General features: G+C 38.1%; 2 protein-coding genes across 4 annotated transcripts in view; one reads left to right on the forward strand and one right to left on the reverse strand.

Moving 5' to 3' along the window:
* Nucleotides 1-23,249, reverse strand: part of LOC134818882 (uncharacterized) — a 32,194-nt gene extending 8,945 nt beyond the window's left edge. For 2 of the 3 annotated variants that reach the window (XM_063828583.1, XM_063828585.1), the window contains exons 1-5: nt 23,153-23,249; nt 22,884-22,980; nt 22,663-22,772; nt 18,135-18,309; nt 11,629-11,672 (exon numbers count right to left, since the gene is read on the reverse strand). In XM_063828583.1, the coding sequence (XP_063684653.1) occupies nt 11,629-11,672; nt 18,135-18,309; nt 22,663-22,772; nt 22,884-22,980; nt 23,153-23,167 (441 nt within the window). In that variant the 5' untranslated portion in view covers nt 23,168-23,249. The remainder of the gene's footprint in view (nt 1-11,628; nt 11,673-18,134; nt 18,310-22,662; nt 22,773-22,883; nt 22,981-23,152) is intronic. The other variant, XM_063828584.1, reaches the window with a different exon arrangement.
* The window catches only part of LOC134818887 (mitochondrial substrate carrier family protein S-like), a 111,541-nt gene that overhangs the window by 45,412 nt on the left and 40,904 nt on the right, over nt 1-25,225 (forward strand). The window lies entirely within an intron of this gene.

Genomic DNA, 25,225 nt, shown 5'->3' on the forward strand with positions numbered 1-25,225 from the left:
ACATTAAACTTTAATATTGGTGTTGGATCATGTGTATTAGCACTTTTCCTGGCAACAGTGTCGCCTCAAAAGTCAAAACAACTCCGCAAATTCAATAACAATACACATTTAGTTTCCCGCGCAATAAAGCTGTAAATTGTTCGTTTATTTTGCCTAAATTAATCACAACCTTGATCTTAAATCCAGTATGTAATTGTAATCCTTACTCTTGACTTTCTGGAAAATCTGGTGCTAAGGAACCTTGGAAATAGACGGGAACGAATGTTATTTTGTTCGTCCTTATCTGCTATCATGAAAATAATAACATATTTATTTTGGTGACAATCACTACGGTGTTTATGTGGTGATATCAGTTGTTATTTCAATCTCTTCACGAGCATAAAGCATAAAGTCGCACTTGTGAACGAAACAGTAGTACAAGCGAAGCTAAATCTCCTCCTATTTTCGATCGACGCGACTTATTCTCTCTTTATTCTACCATTATCTTATCACACAGCATATCTACCAGTCACCACATCAGACCTGTATTTAATGTATTCTCAATATGACATTCAGTTCACTGAGGTATCTAAATTCTATAGCCCTTACGTCGTAGTCATTAATCTGTGTGTTTTTGAATAAATATTAAATTCTGCATAATTTTTTTAGTCAGATTATACTTTGTGTGTGTTCTCATACCTAATGAAAAATTTTAAAGATTGATTAATAACTCTGATTCACAGGAAACTCCAGGTGAACTGGAATGCGGGACAAACTTGACTGATTTTATGACAAATAGTTTTGAATATTGTTGCAAAAGAATATTCAACAAAATGGATCATATCTTTAAAAGGGTGGGATTTCTAAATTAACCTCGACTTGATCGCACAATGACCCAACATTTACCAACAATGAATTGAATAAGGAAAGCATTTATAACAAATAACTTACAATGAGCAACAGTCTACATAGTGCCTACAATATTAGCGATACAAAACAAAGAATGCGTACAACACTATGAACATCTTTGTTTTCATTCTAGTGTTTTCTTTGACAGACCACAAGATTTGGCATGGCTCTGTGGTGTGTCAAAAGTCAACACAGCTCAGATTTATGAGGTTATAAACATCATGCAGATGTTATATTGTACAACTGTCATAACATTATAACACTCTTGTCATAAAACTTTAACATATTGTTATAACTTCGCTCAATAGTCCTGCTCCCAATAGTCCTGCTCCCAATAGTGGCTGTAGGACTATTGAGCGGAGGACTGTTGAGCGTAGGACTGTAGGTCGGTGAAGGTCGGAAGTAGGACTGTAGAGCGGTGTCAAATCGCCAGGGTAGGACTCTAGAGCGGCCGCCCTTATAGATCTCACAACATGAGGACTTTAGAGCGGTACGATCCTAAAATGAGGACTGTAGAGCGGTGGACTGTTGAGCGGTTGACTGTAGGCCGGTGAAGGTCGGAAGTAGGACTGTAGAGCGGCCCTCCCTTATAGATCCCATAACATGAGGACTCTAGAGCGGTATCCTCCTATAACATGAGGACTCTATAGCGGTTGAACATTTGAAGATTGAACACTCAACGAAGCTAAGTTATACATTGAAACTCGTGATTGATTATGGTCATGACATTCTAGGATGATAACTTTATTAAAGAGTCATGGAGTTAATGAACATTTTCATTTACTTATTATAAATATTTCATTACTAATATTATAGTGTAACTTAATTTAAGATTATTGGTCGGTCTCAACGTCTTCCAAATGATTGAAATATTCCCCTGCTACTCAAAAATGTAAAACGTGTCTTCGGTATTTTAGTGAACTGTTCGTATCAATGTGATTTCGCTAAGCAGAGTACCGATCAAGTTCGTGCAGATCATTTAGGAATGAGGATCGCATCGCGTGACGCTTTAGCGCCTACTAAGGATATCTCATGTTCATCAATCTGGTGACGGGACTGATTCAGATCAGATCCCATCGCAGTGCGATATCTTGTTAGGATTTTGAAGGTATGATGTAAATATCACGGAGTATCCAGTTTTCGTATATCAAATTCGATTCCTACTCCTCTTCTACAACTAGAAGCTTGGCGATGTGTCCTGAGGAAATACAAGTGTCCTGGTCGCCTCTACACCACTGGAGATTCCGTCTGTGACACCCCTAAACCTCATATTCATCCTGCAGACTTCACCAGCTGCGAAGTGAAGACTATCTACTCCCGCGTAATGAAATATTTATAATGAAAATGTTCATTAACTCCATGACTCTTTAATAGAGTTATCATCCTAGAATGTCATGACCATAATCAATCACGAGTTTCAATGTATAACTTAGCTTCGTTGAGTGTTCAATCTTCAAATTTTAAACCGCTATAGAGTCCTCATGTTATAGGAGGGTACCGCTCTAGAGTCCTCATGTTATGGGATCTATAAGGGAGGGCCGCTCTACAGTCCTACTCACCGGCCTACAGTCAACCGCTCAACAGTCCACCGCTCTACAGTCCTCATTTTAGGATCGTACCGCTCTAAAGTCCTCATGTTGTGAGATCTATAAGGGCGGCCGCTCTAGAGTCCTACCCTGGCGATTTGACACCGCTCTACAGTCCTACTTCCGACCTTCACCGACCTACAGTCCTACGCTCAACAGTCCACCGCTCAATAGTCCTGCTCCCATAATAGTATAAGTATACAGTAAAACCCCGATTTACCGCGAACCCCGATTTACCGCGGATGTTTCCTTTCCCCCAAACTCCGCGGTAAATCGGGGTTTTACTGTAGCATGATATCATAAAATGATTATAACATTATGTCATTACTATAAAATGATCATAACGACATAATCTTATGTTATCTAATTATCATACTCAGTTGCATTGAGGTAAAGCCAAACCAACCTTGTTGGGGTTTTTGTTGACATGAATCTATAAAATTGTAAGCACTTAGCAGCATCCAATGTCTTGCTTTTACTAAGGAATCATTCACATATTAAATAAGGTAGCCTAAAAGAGAGGGGGTTCATGTCTACACATAAACTAATCGTAAAGTGGCTTATTGAGGTGGTCTAATATAACCAGAGGTAATATGTAGATACGTAAACGATCCCTAATCGTAAAAACGGACAAATATATTATTTTGTTCGAGCATAACAAACGTTTTTGCTATTAATAAATTGTATTGATAAGCGCCCAACACACCATGTATTAATGACGATGAGATATCCTGCTCGTCACCATGTACAAAACACACCAAGAAGTGAGACAACTAAACTTTACGGGGACACACATTGGCTTTTGAACAAACCTCACTCCTTTCGAGCTACTCAATAAACCTTTTGAAATCAAGTTCAGTAGCCAAACTGGGGACATGTGGGAAGGGTAATTAGGTAATACAGCTCTGGATAATAGGGTGATTAGGTGATGGCTCGAAAACCTTTTATTGTCTGTAATGAGTAAAGGTGGGATTTGTCTTTGTGGTCTAATACAAGGGACTGCTTAATTAAAAAAGTGTTTTCTCCATTCAATTTTCTCTCAATTCAACTTTCTCTTGTGGAAGTTTAATCAAAAAAGTTTTTTAATTTATATTTTGCGACATTGCCTACAATATGCAGTTTTCGAGGACACAAGTCAAGGCCCTTACACTCTTAACTCTTATACTCTTAAAGTATACTCGTATACTCTTATACGCACATTTTGATCGTGTATGATCAGAAAAAAAGAACAAATAAAACCTTTCCATCTACACACCTGCTTAAAAACGCATCCTAGGATAGTGATATAAACACGAAATACACCTCACAGTTCAATCTATAATAATAGTGAGACAGGTTGTTCACACTAACAAGTAATAGACAGTAAATTTAACACCATTTTACAATTTACAGGGTGCAACATTTTCTTTGGGCTACATACGATCGTACATGTATTGTGAACGCGAAATGGGCATTTGTGACACCAAGTGGGACGAACATGAGTGGCAAATAAACACCTCTAGTGTGGTAATTCAATATTGACACACATGTATAGATGTATCAATTTGTGGACGAGAGGATAAAAACTCAAAAATATGGAATTTAAAGAAAAATATTAGTTTTCTTACATGACCCGATATTTTCTAACATATGATATTAACGTCAGCAAAATATACCGAGGGAGGGTACAAAATACAAGTGTTATATTACCGGAGGGGCCGGGGGGGGGGGGGAGTCGCTACTTTTGACCGGTATTGAACCTTTACTTACTACAGTTGATATAAGCTCATATGATAGACATGAAAATCACTGACCTACGGATGGTTGGCGGGGATGAGCACAAAGCCGAGCATATTGACAACAACGCATCAGATCAAGTGAGAATGAGATGACCGGCTAAACCTCACGACACCCGACTAACAATACCGACTTTACCACCGATTGTTCGGCAATTAATATAGACCAATCACAGCTAATTCTTTTATTTGAGCGGGTGGTGCTGTGAGAAGTGGGGGCTTTTGTTTAGATAACTTTGTGAAGGGATCGTGCGTGGAGTCAATACATCGCATTATAAGAATTGGTTTTGTGTCCTTTAAGAACTATCCCTGATTTCAGGATCTCTGACATCACGCTTCTATTGTACAATTCTATAGAACATTCTTAATAACACGGTGCATTGTTTGGCTTTAGATTTTAATCTTTACTCATTAGCACTTGATTTATTCACTTAAACTCATGTCAATATAAAGCAATTTCGAAGAGCTGCATAAAATTGAAAAAAAAAGCATAAAAACGAACGGGGAAGTTATTTATATAATGTTGCAGAATTTACGACGGCACAGTTCGTATTTACTATTTTTAACAAAACTTTCGTTGTCAAAAATACACCATTTACAGTTAAACAGAATTGGAAAATAGGACCCTGTAAGTCTCACAATCAGCGTACCTCCCTAGCTTCATGAAATTTTAAGCTGAGTTCCGGCCTATTTAGTTCGAATTTGCCGCGGCACAATTCTGTTACTTGATTATTAAAATTTTGGATGGCAGTTAAATTGACAATGGACTCTAGCCTCTCATCGGGATGAATTAGGAATAGTTGAAATTCTTGTCGAGTAGGGTTTCCAGTAAAGCAATAATGCCAAGTACCGCGGAGCCAGGATTTGGTAACCACTGACATTTTCAAAGCCTTTGATATTGCCACTAACTACTGTGTCAGTCAATTGCTGGCTCTTTAGCAGCTTCTTGAGTGCACGGATCTTATTATTATTACGCTAACTCTCATGAGGGTTTCTCAAGAGCTGGTTGCCAAGTTGGGCTGAATTATTTTTTCAGTGTTCTACAATTGTAGCTCCCACGTTTAACTGCCGCAAAGTATTGGATAAACGACTCAATTACGAAGTTTTAAATAGCTTTTACGCTAAAAATGTTCAGGGACAAATATGGAAATGTTTACTGCGAAGCTTGATTAATTTCTCGATCAGGTAAAGAAGCCTTAGCTTTGAGTAGTTATATCCAGCAAATTTCGGAACTTCATACAAGTGTACTGTGCAGCTGCTCTGTAACAGTAGAAGTGTACTGTGCAGCTGCTCGGTAACAGTAGAAGTGTACTGTGCAGCTGCTCTGTAACAGTAGAAGTGTACTGTGCAGCTGCTCTGTAACAGTACTGTGTAGCTGCTCTGTAACAGTACAAGTGTACTGTGCAGCTGCTCTGTAACAGTAGAAGTGTACTGTGCAGCTGCTCTGTAACAGTAGAAGTGTACTGTGCAGCTGCTCTGTAACAGTAGAAGTGTACTGTGCAGCTGCTCTGTAACAGTAGAAGTGTACTGTGCAGCTGCTCTGTAACAGTAAAAGTGTACTGTGCAGCTGCTCTGTAACAGTAGAAGTGTACTGTGCAGCTGCTCGGTAACAGTAGAAGTGTACTGTGCAGCTGCTCGGTAACAGTAGAAGTGTACTGTGCAGCTGCTCGGTAACAGTAGAAGTGTACTGTGCAGCTGCTCTGTAACAGTAGAAGTGTACTGTGCAGCTGCTCTGTAACAGTAGAAGTGTACTGTGCAGCTGCTCGGTAACAGTAAAAGTGTACTGTGCAGCTGCTCTGTAACAGTAGAAGTGTACTGTGCAGCTGCTCGGTAACAGTAGAAGTGTACTGTGCAGCTGCTCTGTAACAGTAGAAGTGTACTGTGCAGCTGCTCTGTAACAGTAGAAGTGTACTGTGCAGCTGCTCTGTAACAGTAGAAGTGTACTGTGCAGCTGCTCTGTAACAGTAGAAGTGTACTGTGCAGCTGCTCGGTAACAGTAGAAGTGTACTGTGCAGCTGCTCGGTAACAGCACTGTGCATCAGCTCTGTAACAGCTATTTTGGACTCACATAAAACCTGAACCAGCTAAATCTCAGATACCCAAGTGGTCGACAGCATAATTACACCGACCACCAAACATCTCACTCATCCCTCACGATTATCAGAAGACAACCTCCTCCTTCTCAAAGCCCCCTTCTCACCCGAACAATAATCTAGCTAGTTGTGTGACACAATAGTGTAGTTCGCACTCTATCACCCCGGCTCCATTACGGGGCCCGCTCGGCGACTCGCGACGACAACGTGTATCTTGTAATGAAAAGACTGTGGCTCCAATTTGAGGTGTACATTATTCTAATGTTGTTTATACCGTATATGGGGAGAGGTTGCCCCGGCTGACGCCCTATAGACAAATCTACCAGCACAAAACGTGTTCGAGTTCATAACACTTGCGAAAAGATCCTGGTAGAGCCTGGAATAGTACGACATTTGCTAGAAGATCATGGTAAAGCCTGGAATAGTACGACATTTGCTAGAAGATCCTGGAATAGTCCGAAAATTGCTAGAAGATCCTGGTCTTGGAATAGTCCTGGTAGAGCATGGAATAGTCCGAAACTTGTGAATATGTCGGCAGTCTGGAATAGTCTGACGGTATTCACGGTAAAACTCATCGACCAGCTTGGTGTAAAGTTCAGTTACTGACAGTTGACATATTCCTTTTTCTGTACTAAAATAGTCAGAAATATGACTTAAAATCCCGAGAGAAGACGAAATTACCAAACAAGATTTTGGTAACAGTTTACCAATCACCACACTATGCGCTCAGCTGGGAGAGAGTTAAAGTCAGGACCCGTAGTATGGCGGAGGAGAGAATGGTGGGGGACAGCAGAACTCTCAACTGTACTATTTTACTGTCATTTTATGAATTAACGACGGGCACAGCACTGTTTTAACTTTAAGAGATTGTAATGTTCGGGAAATCTAAAATCCCAATTCACGAGACCACTCATTGAATGTGAAACTATTGAGTGAATAATCTCATGGCTGAATAGACCATATTATGGTCTATTCAGCCATGATATACTTCACCCAGTAGTTTCAAATCGTAAATATTAACCGGCCTTGAAACCGAAAACGACAAACAAGTTTATTTTTTCTTTACAAGAATCTACGGTATAAAAATATACCTTTTTGCGGCCGGACCCCAATTTCCGTTTTTCGCATAAAATTTACTAGAAAAACTAATATAAATATGAATATAACAAAACCGCTTCAAAAACAACCAACTGTATGTAAAAAACGAATCAGTACCTTAAATCCCCCTCCCCCCACCACCCAACCAACCTTCAGTATAGGGCATTAGAAAGACTTCTTCCTGCTTCAATTTCAGAACAAGTACTAATACAATGCACAACAGTAAGACAGATGAGTAGAAAACATACCCGGTTACTTGAACTTCACGCTTCAGAATAAGGAGAGGAGCACTGGCAGAACACCTGAAACATCCCCCATACCGACCAATCAAAAGCCTGCCTGTCACATATGGACCAACCGAAGGGCACCTTTTGAGACACGTGACGAAGTATTGCTATGGCAACGCACGTGACGGAACGTTATGGTAACTAGGAGTTACTTGTCAGCGGGAACCGGCTTCTCCCGCGCGAATAATAATGAACATTGATTGTCTTGGAGGTGTTATTAGCGTTATGATTATAATGATTCCAATAATTTGTTACTAATATACAGACACCGGTCCTATTGCACTTGGCACTCGTTTAAAGAGGAGATATATAATTTATATATAAATATAAGATATATACGTGATACTTATCATTTGTAAGGATTTACGCTGATTATTGTAATTTATGCTGGTTGCCACTGTATTTATACGCATCCTGTCAAGGGCGGTCATTTCCAAAGTTACGCAACACTATTTTGTAAAAGAAACAATGTTGGAAGGAATATTTTTCCTCGGAACAATTTTTTTCTTTCCGTTAGCAGAATCTAACTCCCAAAAGTTGCATTTCGGTAAGGTGTATGGCACTAAAACAGAGGTGTATGGCACTAAAAGAGAATCTGAAAGCTAAATGAGAGTTGTTGAAAGAATTTAATGACAACGAATTATAAACCTAATGTAATATTATTACCTCGTGTTATCCTGGTGTTATCTATTGCTAACTTACTAATAGATAACCACTCAGCCATTTAGTTAGATTAATGAATTCTGATTGGGCCTACTCTCTAGCTTCACAGCTGAGACATCTTTATTAAAAATATTAATAAAACCGCCCTAGCCGCACCCCTATACTACTTCGTGACGCAAAAGTTGCAGGAGAGTCACAGCTCTCCAAATGGTAAAGCTACTGTTGCACAACGTTAGAAACTGGGGTGACAGAAAAGTTTCAAAAGGTTACGCAGTTCATAGTTCAGTGTTGCTCTGGAAATTAAGTTCATGCAGGAATAGTTTATTCGTATTGAATATTCTTTACGCAATTAGGATATATAATATAATCAACGGTGGTTTGATCTTTGAATAATTTAAACTGAGCTTGCGCCTTGCTTTACTCCGTGCCATTAATGTGATTTTTGAAACTCAAAGAAAGATGTCGTTAATCGTTCATAAATACGGTAGTTGATTGGTTGGTCTTACAAGTGTATTTGTTTTTATGGATGGTTAAAATTTAACGGAGCATCATTACAAAGGAAAAAGGTTTTATATTACAGTTATTGTTATTCACATGAAATGTACATGTAATGAAGTCATGTGGGACTTGTTATCGAATTTATATTGGCGTCACCAGAGGTTGTAGCCAAAGTCAAACGAAGCCGGAGTTTGATACAATAACCAACAGTAGGACTAACAAAAAGTGTTCGATTCATTAGGATGATAATTAGGATGATTTCAGTGTTTAGCTTGTCTGGTGGTTTTAAACGTTTTATTTAAAAATACATTTATTGGCTTTTTGGTGACATTAAATCTGGTTTAGACAATTTTTAACGGAAATAATTTTACAAAGTTTGACCTCAAAACGTTTATCATTCAGTAAAACAATTTAAATAGATTGCGATAGGACTGGTATCGTGACGCAAAATTTCCAAAAAAAGGCAGAAACAATCCCCGAAATACGCATTTAAGCATTTAATATTGATATATTAAGAGCAAACTTAGTCGCTGCATAATGAAGAAATCAAGATCAGTATTTCTATTTATTTAAAATGAAGAAATGATGCAGTGCAAAGAGGCTGCAAACTCCCTGTAGATACTTCCTAACCAGAATGCTTTGAAGGAAACCGCAGCAGGAAGGATATCCCTGAATCCCTCCTACTTACCACCTACACTGGGGAGGCTCCACACTTTATCTATAAAAAAGTAAATACAATGAGATGGTAAAAATAAAGTATAAAAACTCACGGTAGCCTCATTATCGCGGGGTTTGACCTTCACAATGTTTACATTCTCAGCCTCTACAAAGCACAAAACACACACAAAGAACTAGCCAACATCCTCACTCTCTCTCCGTGACCCTGGCTCTCTCTCACACACCTCACGGTAGTTGGGCCTCACTAATCACCTATTAGAAGGGGGTACAGTGGCTCAGAATTAGGGAAGAGAAAGAGAGGGAGCTGGGGACCTGGGTACCCGGGGATTAGTCCCGGGAGTATTGTTTGAGAGCCAGGTTACTGGTGATGTGACGATAGGTTACTGACGAGAGAGAGAGAGAGAGAGAGAGAGAGAGAGAGAGAGAGAGAGAGAGAGAGAGAGAGAGAGAGAGAGAGAGAGAGAGAGAGAGAGAGAGAGAGAGAGAGAGAGAGAGAGAGAGAGAGAGAGAGAGAGAGAGAGAGAGAGAGAGAGAGAGAGAGAGAGAGAGAGAGAGAGAGAGAGAGAGAGAGAGAGAGAGAGAGAGAGAGAGAGAGAGAGAGAGAGAGAGAGAGAGAGAGAGAGAGAGAGAGAGAGAGAGAGAGAGAGAGAGAGAGAGAGAGAGAGAGAGAGAGAGAGAGAGAGAGAGAGAGAGAGAGAGAGAGAGAGAGAGAGAGAGAGAGAGAGAGAGAGAGAGAGAGAGAGAGAGAGAGAGAGAGAAGGGTGTGTGGGGGCCCCTGATACCGACTGGACCTGGTGTGTTATTGTGTTAGGATGGTTAGGGGCCCCTGAGATGGTGATCACTGAGTTGTAAAAGCCAGCCATTGTTTTTGAGGACCGTGTCTATTCTAGGTAATACAACGTCATAGTGTTTTAAAAATGTGATTATATTTAAATTTGTGTGGTCAATATTCATTCTGATTTATAAGTGAAACTAAAGCGATGATGTTTGACTTTTTAACTCGCTTGAAATAGCTGACGCAATGCCTGAGACCCTAGACCCTAGCTCTCATGATATTTTAATAATACAACAACCCAGTAAACGGTTTTTGCGATCTCTTATTGTATAACCAAGTGCTATGATCTCTAAGTCTAAATCTTGGCGGTTCGTGTAGACTTTATCAACGAATGATCGGCTAATAAGCTGGCACCGAATCCCTCATTACTAAAATGAGGTCGGTAAAGATGTACTTTGCAGAATCAAGTAATAACTTTTACTCAATCTTGCTAACACTCAAACAATCTATATTATTACTTATGTCGGAACCATCGGTGAAACTTTGTGTGTTTATTACGAATCACTAGCAGAAGAAACACTATCAATCGTAACACTAGCAGTAACCACTGTTTTATTCGAAGGAATAATCAGCCGTAAACCCTCAAAACTTTCACACTTGTACAGTCTTAACCTGATTTACCCGGCTCCAATTTACCGGACGTCCTGCTTTAGTTCATAAGTTCTCAAAAAGTGTGAATCAAAACTTCGATTTACCGGAATTTTAAATCTACCGCGATCATTATACCAAATTTCCTCCAAAATTCCCGGAAAATTAATAATCTCAACTTTAACTTTCAGCTGGCCCAAACACCTTTAGTACACACTAATCTTAAATCATAGACCCGCTAAAGAAAGCGACTCTACATTTTGTATGATAACCTAATGACGATAATATACAGCATATTATGGTGTTGTAAATTTGACCCCAGAAATAATCACAAGAATATAATACTGTCGGGTAAAGAAACTGCACCTGGTCTCTCTGTATTTTCAGAGGTATAATTTTAGTAGCAATCCACACAACTAAGAGTGGTGTAGTAGCGATAAATTAACATTTGACATGACGTGGAATCTGTCATGAAAACTGAGTATAAAACGTATAAAACATGTGCTGGTAAAAAAGCCGAGGAATAATAGCACTGCATTTGGACCAAAATTAGCAACAGATAAAATGTTAAAAGATTTGTTAACTGTAATTGTAAAACTCATATGTTTTAAGTTTTAAACTGTAGTTGATAATTCTTACCTGGTCATGCAGAGATTCAATGTTTACAGTTGGACCACACTGTCCTGAAAGGTTTAAGTATTTATAATCGTACTTTTAAAAAGTTCATCGCCGGACCTGATAATCTCGGACATGATGATCCCGGACCTGATGATCCCGGACCTGATGATCCCGGACCTGATGATCCCGGACCTGATGATCCCGGACCTGATGATCCCGGACCTGATGATCCCGGACCTGATGATCTCGGACCTGATGATCTCGGACCTGATTATCAACGGACTGGTTACGCTCTGATTTTCCGTTATATCATATTTTAAATACAAAAACAGTCTTACATATAGAACCAAGAAAAAAAGGGGGAAAACAGTTTAACAGTCTAACATATAGAAATAATTTATTGGACAAGCTAAACTTTAGGAAAAATATGATTTTAAAAGACCTTAACTGGTCCCAAAATATAAGTTTAAATGTACCCTCTATTTTGTCCCATTTCTCACTACGGAGAATAATGGGTGGGGTAAGGGTTGTGTTTAGGTTGGGGGAGTTGTAGTGCTATGAATTGCTAAATTGGGTGACAAATAGTGGGAACAAATACTGCTTTTCATAGGTAAACTTAGCAAGTGTTTCCTCAAGACACATACTTTGCAAGGTCTTGAATATAGTACATTGGTACTTACCGAAATTTTGAACAAAAAGAGAGAAGACTGTTCACTGTACTGCATATTGACGCAAAGACAAGCACGAGAATTAGAAAAGTGGAATCTTTTACTGAGTACTGGAATATTATACATAATGAACCCAGCACCATTGCCAACATTCAAAATATTTCTTCCTTTTAAAATACACATATTTGTCTACAATCTACATGATCGAGCAGTCATGTGAGGTGACTTTTTGGTTTTGGTTTTGGTTTTGGGAGCAAACTCGCCACATAAGTCCAGGATCGAAATCGGACTATAGAGGGTGGCCCAAAGTAATAATGTACATAAATATAATATGAATGACGACACTGTATACCGGACATTAATGCAGGGAGCTAGAATATGCTCCACACTCAATTACCGCCCCTATCCCCGAGGAAACTAAGGAGTCCCCAAAATTTCCCTAAAGAATTTTCAACAGAGTGTGAACCACTGCCTGACTGAAGTGAAGTGATACACAAATACTCAAGATTAATGTTGGTCCGTTTGTTTACCCCTCCTAACTATTCCACAATCCACAGGTGCATAAAACTGACTCCAAAATTATAGATTGTATGCTAATTCTGTTGTAATTTCAAGCTTTTAGCAGCCATCTTTTCGCGGCTGAGTATAGCTAGCTGGCTGGTCGGATAAATAAATCACACAAGACGATTGGGGAGCCTGGAATGGACCAATCAAACTTCTTGATTTCAGTCACTTAACATGCTCCTATAGGAATGTTTGGAGCTCCCGCAGTAATATTATGTATAGGAGGTTAATCATAATGCTACTTAAGGGTGGCAAGCCCTCCTGCATGACCTCTACTGTGTATTCTAATGTCTGGCTATTAACATATATGAGGGAGAGAGGGAGCCCCACCCCGCCCACTCCGATCCTCCGACCCTCCAATTCCCAGCTCAGGCTATAATACTGACTATCCTCCCTCTCAGCATAATATACTGGTATCTAGAGCACAGTGAATCACTATCTGGTAATCCTTATCTTGTAATCCTTGTCCTATAATATGTAGTCACATTATCAAGATATCAATCAAGACAATAAAATAGTATCATATAAATGATTATCAAATTTAGGCAACAGATACCACGATTCAAAGGGAAAAACACAAACAAGGGGTCACAAACAATGGGTTATGGGATAACATGAGGGAGGGGGGGTTACACGACAAAACGTACCTTACATGGGGTCACATGACCCTCTAAACTGGCTGCAAGGTGGAGAAGGAGGGCGGCGTGACGACAAAGAGCGTTGTCAGGACAACTAAACAAGCCCGCACGTGACTCGTTGAATTGATGCACGTGTGACAGAACAGCTTGTTTGTCAGGATAACTTCTAACTAAACGGTGGGAGCAGATAAACTATAAGGAATACTAATTGGTACTTCCCCCGGGTTACTTTAATATAGCACAAGGCAAGGAGCAACCACCGCCATTCAAGCAACCAATCAAGCTTCATTTAGTAATTTACTTAATAGTAATTGAGCAGCCATGTTTTGAGGCGTGTAAAGTGTAAACTAAGCAACGTACACAACGTGGAAAGAGGCCCAATGAGATTAAGAAGAGTAAATATAGAGGAGTAAATATAATATAGAGGAGGGAAAGTGTGTCGAGGAGCAGACACTATAAGAAAGAGTGTGAACTAACTGAGAGGTAGAATGTCACTAGAGGTAAAATGTCGTAATTAGTTATTTCCTGGGAGATTAAAACCACAAAACTATTACTGATATATTATACATCTGCTGATACTGTGTATCTAGGTGGTCACTATTAACCAGTGTGGTCAAGAGATACCTTAGGAAGTGTTAAGAGGTTTCATAAACGTAATCTTAGATATATAATACAGCCGTCTTATGTGGTAAATTTGTGACAAACAATGATGTCGGAAACTGAGAGGTGTTATATGTGATATTGTGACACTGATCGGTATTAAAAGTTACACCAGACTGTGTTACAAGTTACACCAGACTGTGTTACAAGTTACACCAGACTGTGTTACAAGTTACACCAGACTGTGTTACAAGTTACACCAGACTGTGTTACAAGTTACACCATACTGTGTTACAAGTTACACCAGACTGTGTTACAAGTTACACCTGACTGTGTTACAAGTTACACCAGACTGTGTTACAAGTTACACCAGACTGTGTTACATGTTACACCAGACTGTGTTACAAGTTACAACTTACACCTGACTGTATTATATAATATATATTATATAATACGTGCAGATATAATACGCGCAAGTTGCAATATGAGTTATATATTTCAAAACAAAGACATCACATTGCGCAACAATAGGCAGATATAAAACACATGTCACATAACCCCGGCAGTTTTTCCCGCGACGCGCGGGAAAAATTGATAATAATTTCGAGTGCAAAGCACGAGGGATTATCATGAAAATAACAAATTTGACGTTTTAATCTTAATTCTAGCTATATGAGATCAGTATGGAAAATATGAAATGGAATTGGGGAGTATATTATACTATTAAATAAATAAAACTAAGGTACTATGACATTTGAAATTGGCGTTCTATTTAAACATTATTCCTCAGTCAGAACGTTGAATGAATATCGATAAGGGGCGTCGAGTTAAGCCTGGCAAGCGATAAAAGGTGGAGCTAATAATGATATCGTGTCATGAAGTTCATCAAAGTAGAAGACTATAATACATGGCTTATATCAAACAGGGCAATTGCTACGACAAAATTAACCGTCGAGACAAGTTCTGGAACTGGTCAAAGTAATGTAAGAGTTCAAGTAATGTAAGCAGTGTGCTGGAGTTTTGCCAGCGCCTGCAATTAAACCGATACGTAGATCAAGTGTATACTTATACTTTATAGTTCTTACGTTAAGCTATAGGTCACGTGACACTTTTTACCAATGCGAGTCGTAGTAGTTAGTCACGTGATACACGTCATCAAAACAAGTGACAGTGCGTGGTTGAAATTATCATGGAATATCAAAACAAAACAAATCTTGTTGAGCCAAATTAGCGGGGCGGGATTATAGAAGCTGTGCCGGGGTTATTTATGCAGTGGGAAAAAACTAACAGCGGGAGCCGGGATTATCAGAATCTATCCCGCCCGCCTAGCTGATTATTCTAACCCGGAGAGGTTTATAAAGCAATAATCTCGAACAAAGCGAATTTGGATGAAGGTGTTGCATTTGGAGATACAGTGCTTCACTGCACGTAATAAGCGGTTTAGAAGGGAGCGAAAGAGAGAGAGATAGAGAAACAGAGAGTGTAAGCCAGTAAGACAGGAACGGATTGGACACCTTAACATGAATACCCGTCTTTCACGTCTAATATAGCACACAGTTCACTAAATAGTAAATATGTTAACCCACAACCACCCGCCCTCCAAAATGATCACATGACAAGAAAATCCTTTGTCAGGAACCTGCTTTTGCTCCTTCATTGTCATTGGGATGTATATGTGGGTGATAAAGTGAGAACAGAGGAGTGCGTGTCTTAAGAATGGTCTCCTATTGTACAAACAAGAGAGCGCGGAGGGCCCCGAACATAGAAAGGTCCCCGGATAAATTCCGAGCAATGATCCCTATTTGCACCTGGTCGGTGGAAGAACTGTGTAGAAAAGTAAGAGAAGTATGCCAAGAGCTGTCAAGTTACTGTAAGTAAAGAGGAATACGGCGCTGCAAGGTGTGCACAGGCGCCCCACACGCTCAGGCTAGTATCTGCATTTCAAAGAGCACGTGCCAAACTACGACGCACGTGCCAAACTATAAACTACATGTTAAACTATAAACCACGTGTTAAACTAATGTTCCAACGGCTCCCTTAAATCACACCATGATTAAGGTAGGTCCAGTGGTGCCCAGTTTGAGCTACATCTGAATTATTCATAAAATAATGGTTTCGGAGAGAGTCAAAGATCGGGGTGAGAGAGAGAGAGAAAGAGAGAGAGACAGACAGACAGACAGAGAGAGAGATATATATATATAGAGAGAGAGAGAGAGAGAGAGAGAGAGAGAGAGAGAGAGAGAGAGAGAGAGAGAGAGAGAGAGAGAGAGAGAGAGAGAGAGAGAGAGAGAGAGAGAGAGAGAGAGAGAGAGAGAGAGAGAGAGAGAGAGAGAGAGAGAGAGAGAGAGAGAGAGAGAGAGAGGGGGTGCTATATCGCCACCAACATCATGCTCTTAGTCAATAGTAACTTCTAATCGTCCCGGTTAAATGGGAGATGTGTAGAGATAATAGATTGGTAATAACAGGGGAAATGTTAGAGATGAACCGAACGTATTGGCTGACAAACTATTTACAAAGTTACCAGAGTAACATGATGTGTGGAAGTGGAGTGTGCACACCACGCATTGTGCACACAGTATACTGTACAGACTACAGACTACAGTTCGTCCAAGCAGACAATAGTAGTTACTCAACTACTTCTTTAGTACTGAGAGGTTGTACAATTCTATAGTTTCAGTGTTTCAGTGTTTCAGTGAGGTGTGACGACATGCGATGTGGCTAAGAAATGGTTAGCATAATTCTGTGGTATTTTCAGTGATCCCCGTGTGTGCTCGCTATGTAACATTATGACAAGCAGGGTGATTAATTATTAAATTGAACTAAGTTGGGATTAGTGATGAGTAAAATATATCGCATTTCTCTTTTCTGATTTTAGATGACTTAACTGAATCAGATTCATTGAAACATAATTATAATTTTGAAAAGATGATCCATATGTTTCCTGACCGATCTCCCCCCCCCCCCCCCCCCCCCCCCCGATTAACTTCCTGGCGCCTATGTCACTAATACTAGATGGTTTACTCAAGTTATTTGATATATGGTAATGTTGAAACGTTTAACTTTAAAGAAAAGAGGATATAACTAAAGAAGCACATAAACAACAGTAGGATAACTGTAAATATTTAGGAGAACGGACAATAAAACAAAATGTCGAATTGTAATAACGGGTTGGGTGGGCCCGCTCTTTTCTACTCTACGCGTTACTAAACACACATCTTAACAATATGATATTTGTATTTAAACAGAACTTTAACAATGATAACCAAATGTGAACATCACGATCATGAGGATATTAATTATTTGTTAGTGACCAATTATCAATTTTGTGTAAGAATTTCCAGCACTGACCCCATAGAATTTATGAAATTGTTACATTTTATTGTGGTCTCTACTAATATATAGTAGAGCATTTGGTGGTTCACAAAACACAAATTATTTGTAATAATATTTATATCATTACAGTTATATCACAGTTGTTCATGGTTAAAAGTTTAATAATATCGAATATCGATGATATAAGTATTAATGAGATAAATAAATAAATAAAGTCAAAATTCATACAGCAATTTATCGGTAAATATTTGAGATGGGATAATGTAAGCGTTTGTAGTGTTTGCTTCAAAACATAGAATTCAGAAGGGAAACTAAAAAGGGGTGGGAATTTACCATATTTATATACATATTATGTATAATATGATTTATGAAGCAAGACAATACGGTATGCTCTGAATTGATTATTTAAAGAGTCATTTCAGTTTTATAACTCATATAACTGAAAACAGTTCAACTCCTGTTCGTTACCGAGATTTTATACTATTAATAACAATCGCGATTAAATTAACAAATTAAACAAATAAAAACAATATTACTTACAAATAAAGTAATTACCAATACTAATAATACAAATTTAGTTAAATAATTACAATAAAACTCACGTCAGTTATCCAGGTAAAGGCGCCGTGGGGCAACAGTTAACGTTGCCAGGACTCATCCTAACAACTCACATACTGACTATATACAAGAACACAATGAGAGAGAGATAGAGAGTGGGACTCACCTCTACACGCACATAGTTCACGCAGGAAGTCGTTAGCCAGCTTCAACGTGGCGAACTGGAGCGCATCCGTGTGGTCGCCGTAGTGGCGCACGTCCGCGCCGCGGTGCACGTGGATGAGGCGCGGGTCCCGCTTGTCCGGGTAGAGGTAACAGGAGCGTAGATTGAAAGTGTGGGTCTGAAAAATACAGGTTTGTTATAAGTGTGTAGAGTTTGTAGTTATTAGTGTAGAATAAGTGTAGTTATTACAATAACACCGCGAAACGTGGGACTTACAACCCGGATGCAGTGCTTGTGGAGTGAGGTCTAATGAGGCCATTATCTGAAGCTGTGGGAGGTAATGAGTCCGGCACCGTTGTGAGAACATTACCATTTAGCCGCCCTACAGTGCTTTAGTGTAGGATAAGAAGGAAGCTACTATTGTTATTAGTAACTGCTGAACTGCATATCACTATATCAGGTGAGGTTGGAACAGGGGCAAATATAGGAAGACATTAGGATTTAGGAAACGTTTTGTGAATTCTTTGAGAGACATTATTTAGTAAATAAATGTATTGTGTGACAACGAAGAGCCATTCCTGGACCTGCTAGTCCCGGGCAAAACTTTAAAGGAACTTGGGGGACTTATTTTACAACGACTTATCCGCACGCAGTAATTAGCTTGCCAGACCAACAATCAACATATACTCGGCTAACATTTATCGGACTTGAACTGGTCCAGGGGTTGCAGATCTATTAGGCTGCATTGGGATTGTAAGAATTCCTCTGCTTGATATGTAAAGTGAAGACTAATAATACAGTTGTTGATAAGGACACGTTCATTTGAAGTTGAGGATATCGGAAAATATTAGTAACCCTATTAAAATAGTTGGTTTAGTTAACTTGGTCGTTATGATTTATATAAACCCTCAACTTTGTCACATGATGATACCTTAGTCAGGTGATATTGTCACACTATAACATGTAATGGAGTAAATATGGACCCCTTGCTGCCGTGTTTGACCACAGTTTTGGATGTGCAGTTGATAGGATAGGTACATTTGACAATTACCTACATATTCGACGACTTTTTTGTTGTTGTTAAATGGTGCCCCCAGACTGATTTCCGAAAAATATATAAGGAATGCATGTTTAGAGCGCCCTGACAAGGAATGCTGAGTAGTGAGACATTATTTGAACATGTTGGGAATAGTTAACATAGCACATAGTTGTAAGCAAATAAAAATACAGAAGGCACAAACATGTTAACTTTCCTCCCGTTTTTAGTGACAATGTTAACATCAACTGTATTGTCCCTAGAAATAAGTTTCCCAAACTTCCAGAGTACCCTTAAATCATGAGTTAAAGAGCTTTGAGAGCACATCGTTAGTATAAGGACACGTTCATTGAAGTTTGAGGATATTGGTAAATTTCTAAAATAGCGTTTTCGACGATAGTGGCTTAATTTCAGCATCTATTAATCTAGCGTGTTCATAAGTTCTGAACATTAGCCACGTGACCCATACTCCCATATGCACTGCTCAAAAATAAAATGTATTGCTTTTAGGCACTATAATGTAAAAAATGTCACATTTTTGTGACATTGTTTACCATAGCTGCCCAATTATCATTCCTTGGTCTGAAATATAGTAGATTAGGTCAATCTAACAATTATGATACAACATTGGTTAAAGGGCACGGATCGAACGGCTTTAAGGCAATATTTCGTAAACTTTGTCACACTCAGAATACGAGACCTCTTTTCTACTGTGAGGTGTCCTCAAAACCCTTTCAACTCATTATTTGATGGTTCTTCTGCCAATCATAGCCCTAAAATATGTTGTTTTGAAAAGTTAGCTAATACATGCACTTGGTTATTGGGAAATTATGTAAATTCTGTCACATTATATGGAATTTGAAATTCTGGGTGAATTTCCGAAATCATTTATATCTGATTTTGGTTTGGAAGGCGGGAAAACTCTATATAAGGACGATACACGGATACAGTTGATTCAAGTATAGGGCAGTTGATGTAAACATCGTCACAAAATGATACGAAATCGTAAATAGGTTACATTTTGCGGGGAAAATCTATATAAGGACGATACACGGATACGGTTTATTCAAGTATAGGGCAGTTGTTGTAAACATCGTCACAAAATGATGCGACATCGTAAATAGGTTAAATTTTGCGGGAAAACTCTATATAAGGACGATACACGGATACAGTTGATTCAAGTATAGGGCAGTTGATGTAAACATCGTCACAAAATGATACGACATCGTAAATAAGTTACATTTTGCGGGAAAACTCTATATAAGGACGATACACGGATACAGTTGATTCAAGTATAGGGCAGTTGATGTAAACATCGTCACAAAATGATAAGACATCATAAATAGGTTAAATTTGGAAACAATGATTATGGAATGAAATAGTCTGTGATTAACATATTACATACATTATAAAATGGGCAGGGGTTTCTATATTTCCTGTATCTCTGTATTAATCATTTCGGACTGTAATTAGGACTGTTCACGTGAAAGAAATTGTATCTAAATTTTACAATGACGTACTCGTATGTGACGAAATTTACATTTCTTGACCCTATTTTGAAGAACCATACCTCGGTTAGAATTCAATGTTCTTCCAGGAATGATTGGTTGGTTATTGTTTAGCAAAATAGAACTCAAGTTTAACAATGCTGAGTTTAATTTTACTAAGTTACTGAAATGTGACGAAATTTACTTTTCCTGCCCCAACAGTATAATTTCAATGTGATGAAAAATTGGCATGGGTTTCTATATTTCCTGTATAAATCCATTCTAACTATAATAAGGACTATTGATATGAAAGAAAATCTATCTAAATTTTAAAATGACGTATGTGACGAAATTTACATTTCTTGCCCCTATTTTAAAGAACCATACCTCAGTTAAAATTCAATTTTCTTCCAGGAATTATTGGTTGGTTATTTTTCAGCAAATCAGAACCCAAGTTTAACAATGCTGAGTTTGATATCACTAATTTACCGAAATGTGACGAAATTTACTTTTCCTGCCCCAACAGTATAATTTCAATGTGATGAAAAATGGGCATGGGTTTCTATATTTCCTGTATAAATCCATTCTAGCTATAATAAGGGCAGTTGATATGAAAGAAAATCTATCTAACTAATGCTATGGCTGATGTGACGAAATTTACATTTCTTGCCCCTATTTTGAAGAATCATACCTCAATTAGTATATAATGTTACTTTATCACCATCACTATGTCGATAAATTAGTTATTTTGCCAACACGGAGCAAATAAAGTTATAATTTTTTTTGTGACGAAATTTACAAATTTTTACCCTGTTCAGGTGTTGAAATTTTGCCAATGTTAACATATCACTGCCATATAATAATTTATATGACCGGCGTATGGTTGAAATATTGTTAATTGATCCATAGTACGTAATATAGGGTGTTTAAGTTGGTATACTAATATTTACTCAATTTCACACATGTTGAGATATCATACAAATTTATGTGACTAAATTTACCTATTTCTGCCTTCTGTATTTGTATTTGCCTATAACAATGAAATATGTGAACAATTCCAAACACATTCAGCTCACAAAATAATGCTAGACTATTCGGCATTTCTTGTCAGGATGTCATAAACATCCCTCATATAAATTTCTTAAATGTGTGACGGAGTTTACATGGTGCTACCATTTAACGAAAAAAGTCGCTAAATATGTAGATAATAGTCATATGCAACTATCCTATAAATTTGAAATTCGAAAATTTGGTCAAACACGGCAACAAGGGGTCCATATAAACTCTGTCACGTTTTTATAGTGTGACAAAGTTTACAACTCACTGCCGGCCGCATTTAAACGATATCTTATTGTCTGATAAAGATATCGTTATGCGACAAAGTTTATCTAGAGGATGAAACGATTATCCTAACCATTGAGGGTTTATATAGTTTTATAGTGTGACACATTTTACATCATCGTGCCATTTAGTAGGGTCACTAATATTTACCAATATCCTCAAACTTCAATGAACGTGTCCATAAAGGTACTTGTTGGATCCGTGCCATTTAACCGATGGTGTATTGTAATTATTAGATTGGCCTAATGGTGCCTACTGCCTAGCAATAAAATCTTCTTTCTGTGCAGTGAGCAGTGCATATGAGAGTATGGGTCACGTGGTTAATGTTCAGATATTCTGAACGGTTAATAGATGCCAAAATTAAGCAACTAATGTCAAAAACGATATCAATATGTCCATAATCAGCAATATCAAAGGTACAGAAAACTTCTTCAGAGCTGGTTTCAGATCATATTAATACTAATGAAAATTATTAGGAGAGGTTATTGGGACAGCGAACATCAAGTTGGTCGAAATTTTAATGAAAACAAACAATAATTAATGATATTTCTTTTTTTCAGTTTTCGTGCTTTAGTGGCCTATTATATGATTATGAGTCACTCAAGAAAATCACATTTAAATCAAAAGCTATACGTAAGTCGTGAGGAATTAAGAAAAATACACTTACTTCTGACTCAGCCTCATGAACGAGAAGATGAACTGATGTTGCAGACCTAGACCTAGAAATGGCAGGCCTGGCTGGCAGGATAGTGTCTTCTCCACATGACTGTAGATTCTCTGAGAGAACCAGTTACAGCTTGTCATTAGCATGGAACAAAATTGGATCAATTATTGAATTCGTGAGACCTAAATTTTCGAACATTATTTTTTTAACTCGTTAAAACTAACGTTTCGGTTTGCATTCGAGAGTCAGCTTAACATTTCCAACAACTTTTTGAACTTGATTATTCTCTAGTCTTAATAACACTGCTTCCATCTCGCAGCACTGAAATTAATTAACTGATTTGTAAATTGAATTGAGATTTATACATCAGGTTCAAAAATTGCTTGGAAGGTACACACGATTAAATCTTCGACGGAAGTAATTTTATTTTGATTTTTAAACAGTAAATATATTTATAAAATGAACACTGAAATGATATACTGATAGAGGTTACCTGTCCAGTGGGCATGCCATGACTTTGTCACTGTATTGATCCCAATGTGCCTGCTGAACTTGCCTTTTTGATACTTTAGGCTAAAAGTAGTTGCTATGAATCGTGGGAAGATGAAATTAGTTTGTTCATGTCAAGATCAGATTGTCTATCACACAATCAATAATTATAAGTTAACAATCAGCCAATTTGTATTGAGTAATGGACAACACTTCAAGCACTGTCCAATTAGCTACAGATTAACCAACATTGATCAGTGTGGACCGGGATTCTGGATCTCAGGGTGCAGAAAAGGAGGGGGAGGGGGGGGGGGGGGGGGCAGGGGGCCAAAGGGGGCCAATTTTTGTTGCCCCATTTGGCCTATCCGCCATTATCTAAATCGCCTTAAGTGAAGTCTAAATTTACATTCCCCATTTTTAGAATTCAAAAAAGCAAATTTTTCATAAATTTTTCCAGATTCTCCCTCTTTGAGACCTACTATTGTGAGCATATTTAAAAAAATTGCAGAACTTCATTCTTTCACCCCTAAATTGGCACAGCAAAGTCTTACTGGATTGATCATTTCACATTGCTAGATTTCAACCCATAAAGCAAATTTCCTGAAATTCTTTCAAAGAATCCAATATGTATTCCTTCTTAATAATAATAATAATAATAAATTAATGTTATTTTTATACAGCACCAAAAGGTTAAATAATTTAAATTTAACCCTTATGCTCAGCTGTAAATGATACTTAAGTTAACGAGAGTGTGCATCTTTGCCTTAGGTGAAACAAGAAACTGTTCAGAAAACAGACGTTAAAAACTGTTAATAAAATCGTGACTAAATAAGGCAGATGCACCTAACAAGCAGGCTTAGCAGGTTTTCTAACAGAGGACTTGAGGAAAGGATGATGACTGCAAGAAATCACAGTATGAAACTCATCAGCCTATCAAATGTAAAAATCAGGATAATAAAAATGAAATTCCCTAAAATATTAAAAATTCTATAAAAATTCTATAGACTCCAAATATACAAACAATCTGAATACTCCAATATACAATAAAAATTGATTGAAAGAGATTACTGCAGAACAGTAACTGACGATAAAAATTATATCTGAAGATCCAATACAGTCATACCAAACAATCTGGGCAACATAAAAGTAGAGACGGTGAAAAAGAGAGGAAAAAAATGCTCTAGTACTTGAGACAAAATACAAAGAATAAGGTAGCTTTCTCCCGGGTGCCAACCCAAAAAATGTTGGTGTCCCAGGATAGAGCCTCCTCTTCTGACCTACAATACAATTTTGTTGGCAGACACAATGAAACGCAAAAAAGATTATTATCTTAAATGTTGCCCAAAAATCCTTGAAAATTAAAAGCCTAAAATAATTTAATTTAAAGCGTAAAAATGACCTGCTATAGATGTAAATTGTTTTTTAAAACCTTCTATAATGGATAAGTTACTCAGTACAAATCAAAGGACTTTCTAAACAGGTGAGCTTTAAGTTTTCCCTTAAAGTCCTTGATGTTTACACATTTCCTGATTTCTTGAGGAAGATTGTTCCATAATCTTGGAGCAAATGAAGAGAAGGCTCTGGGTGGACTGTTTATGGGGCAATGAAGAGACACATCTCTGCCACCACTGGAATTGTACTTGACAAGGTTTGACAGGTATGAAGGTGCTAGCCCATGGAGCAGTTTGAAAGTTAGCAGGAGTATTTTAAATTCAATACGTTCTTGTACCTTGAGCCAATGAAGTTCTTTTAAGTAGGGCTCAACTTCTTCTCTCCTCTTTAGACCTTTAACTAAGCGGCATGCTCTGTTTTGCAGAGATTGTAGCTGTTTCAAAACAGAATGATTCGTTCCAAAGTAAAGTACATTGCAGTAGTCAAGGGAACTAATAACAAGAGATTGTACGATGATTTGCATTTGGGCTTCAGAGAGGAATGGTTTCATCTTTGCAATGTTTCGCATCTTGTGGCAGTTTGCAGCTTTGAGCTTCTTTATTTGAGGATTTAGAGACAGTGAGGAATCCAATGTAAAGCCAAGGTTTTTAGTAACATTAACGAGTCTTATACAGACAGAAGGTTT

The sequence above is a fragment of the Bolinopsis microptera genome, chromosome 7, assembly GCF_026151205.1.
Source record: "Bolinopsis microptera isolate Bmic1 chromosome 7, MBARI_Bmic_1.0, whole genome shotgun sequence".
Lineage (NCBI taxonomy): Eukaryota > Metazoa > Ctenophora > Tentaculata > Lobata > Bolinopsidae > Bolinopsis > Bolinopsis microptera.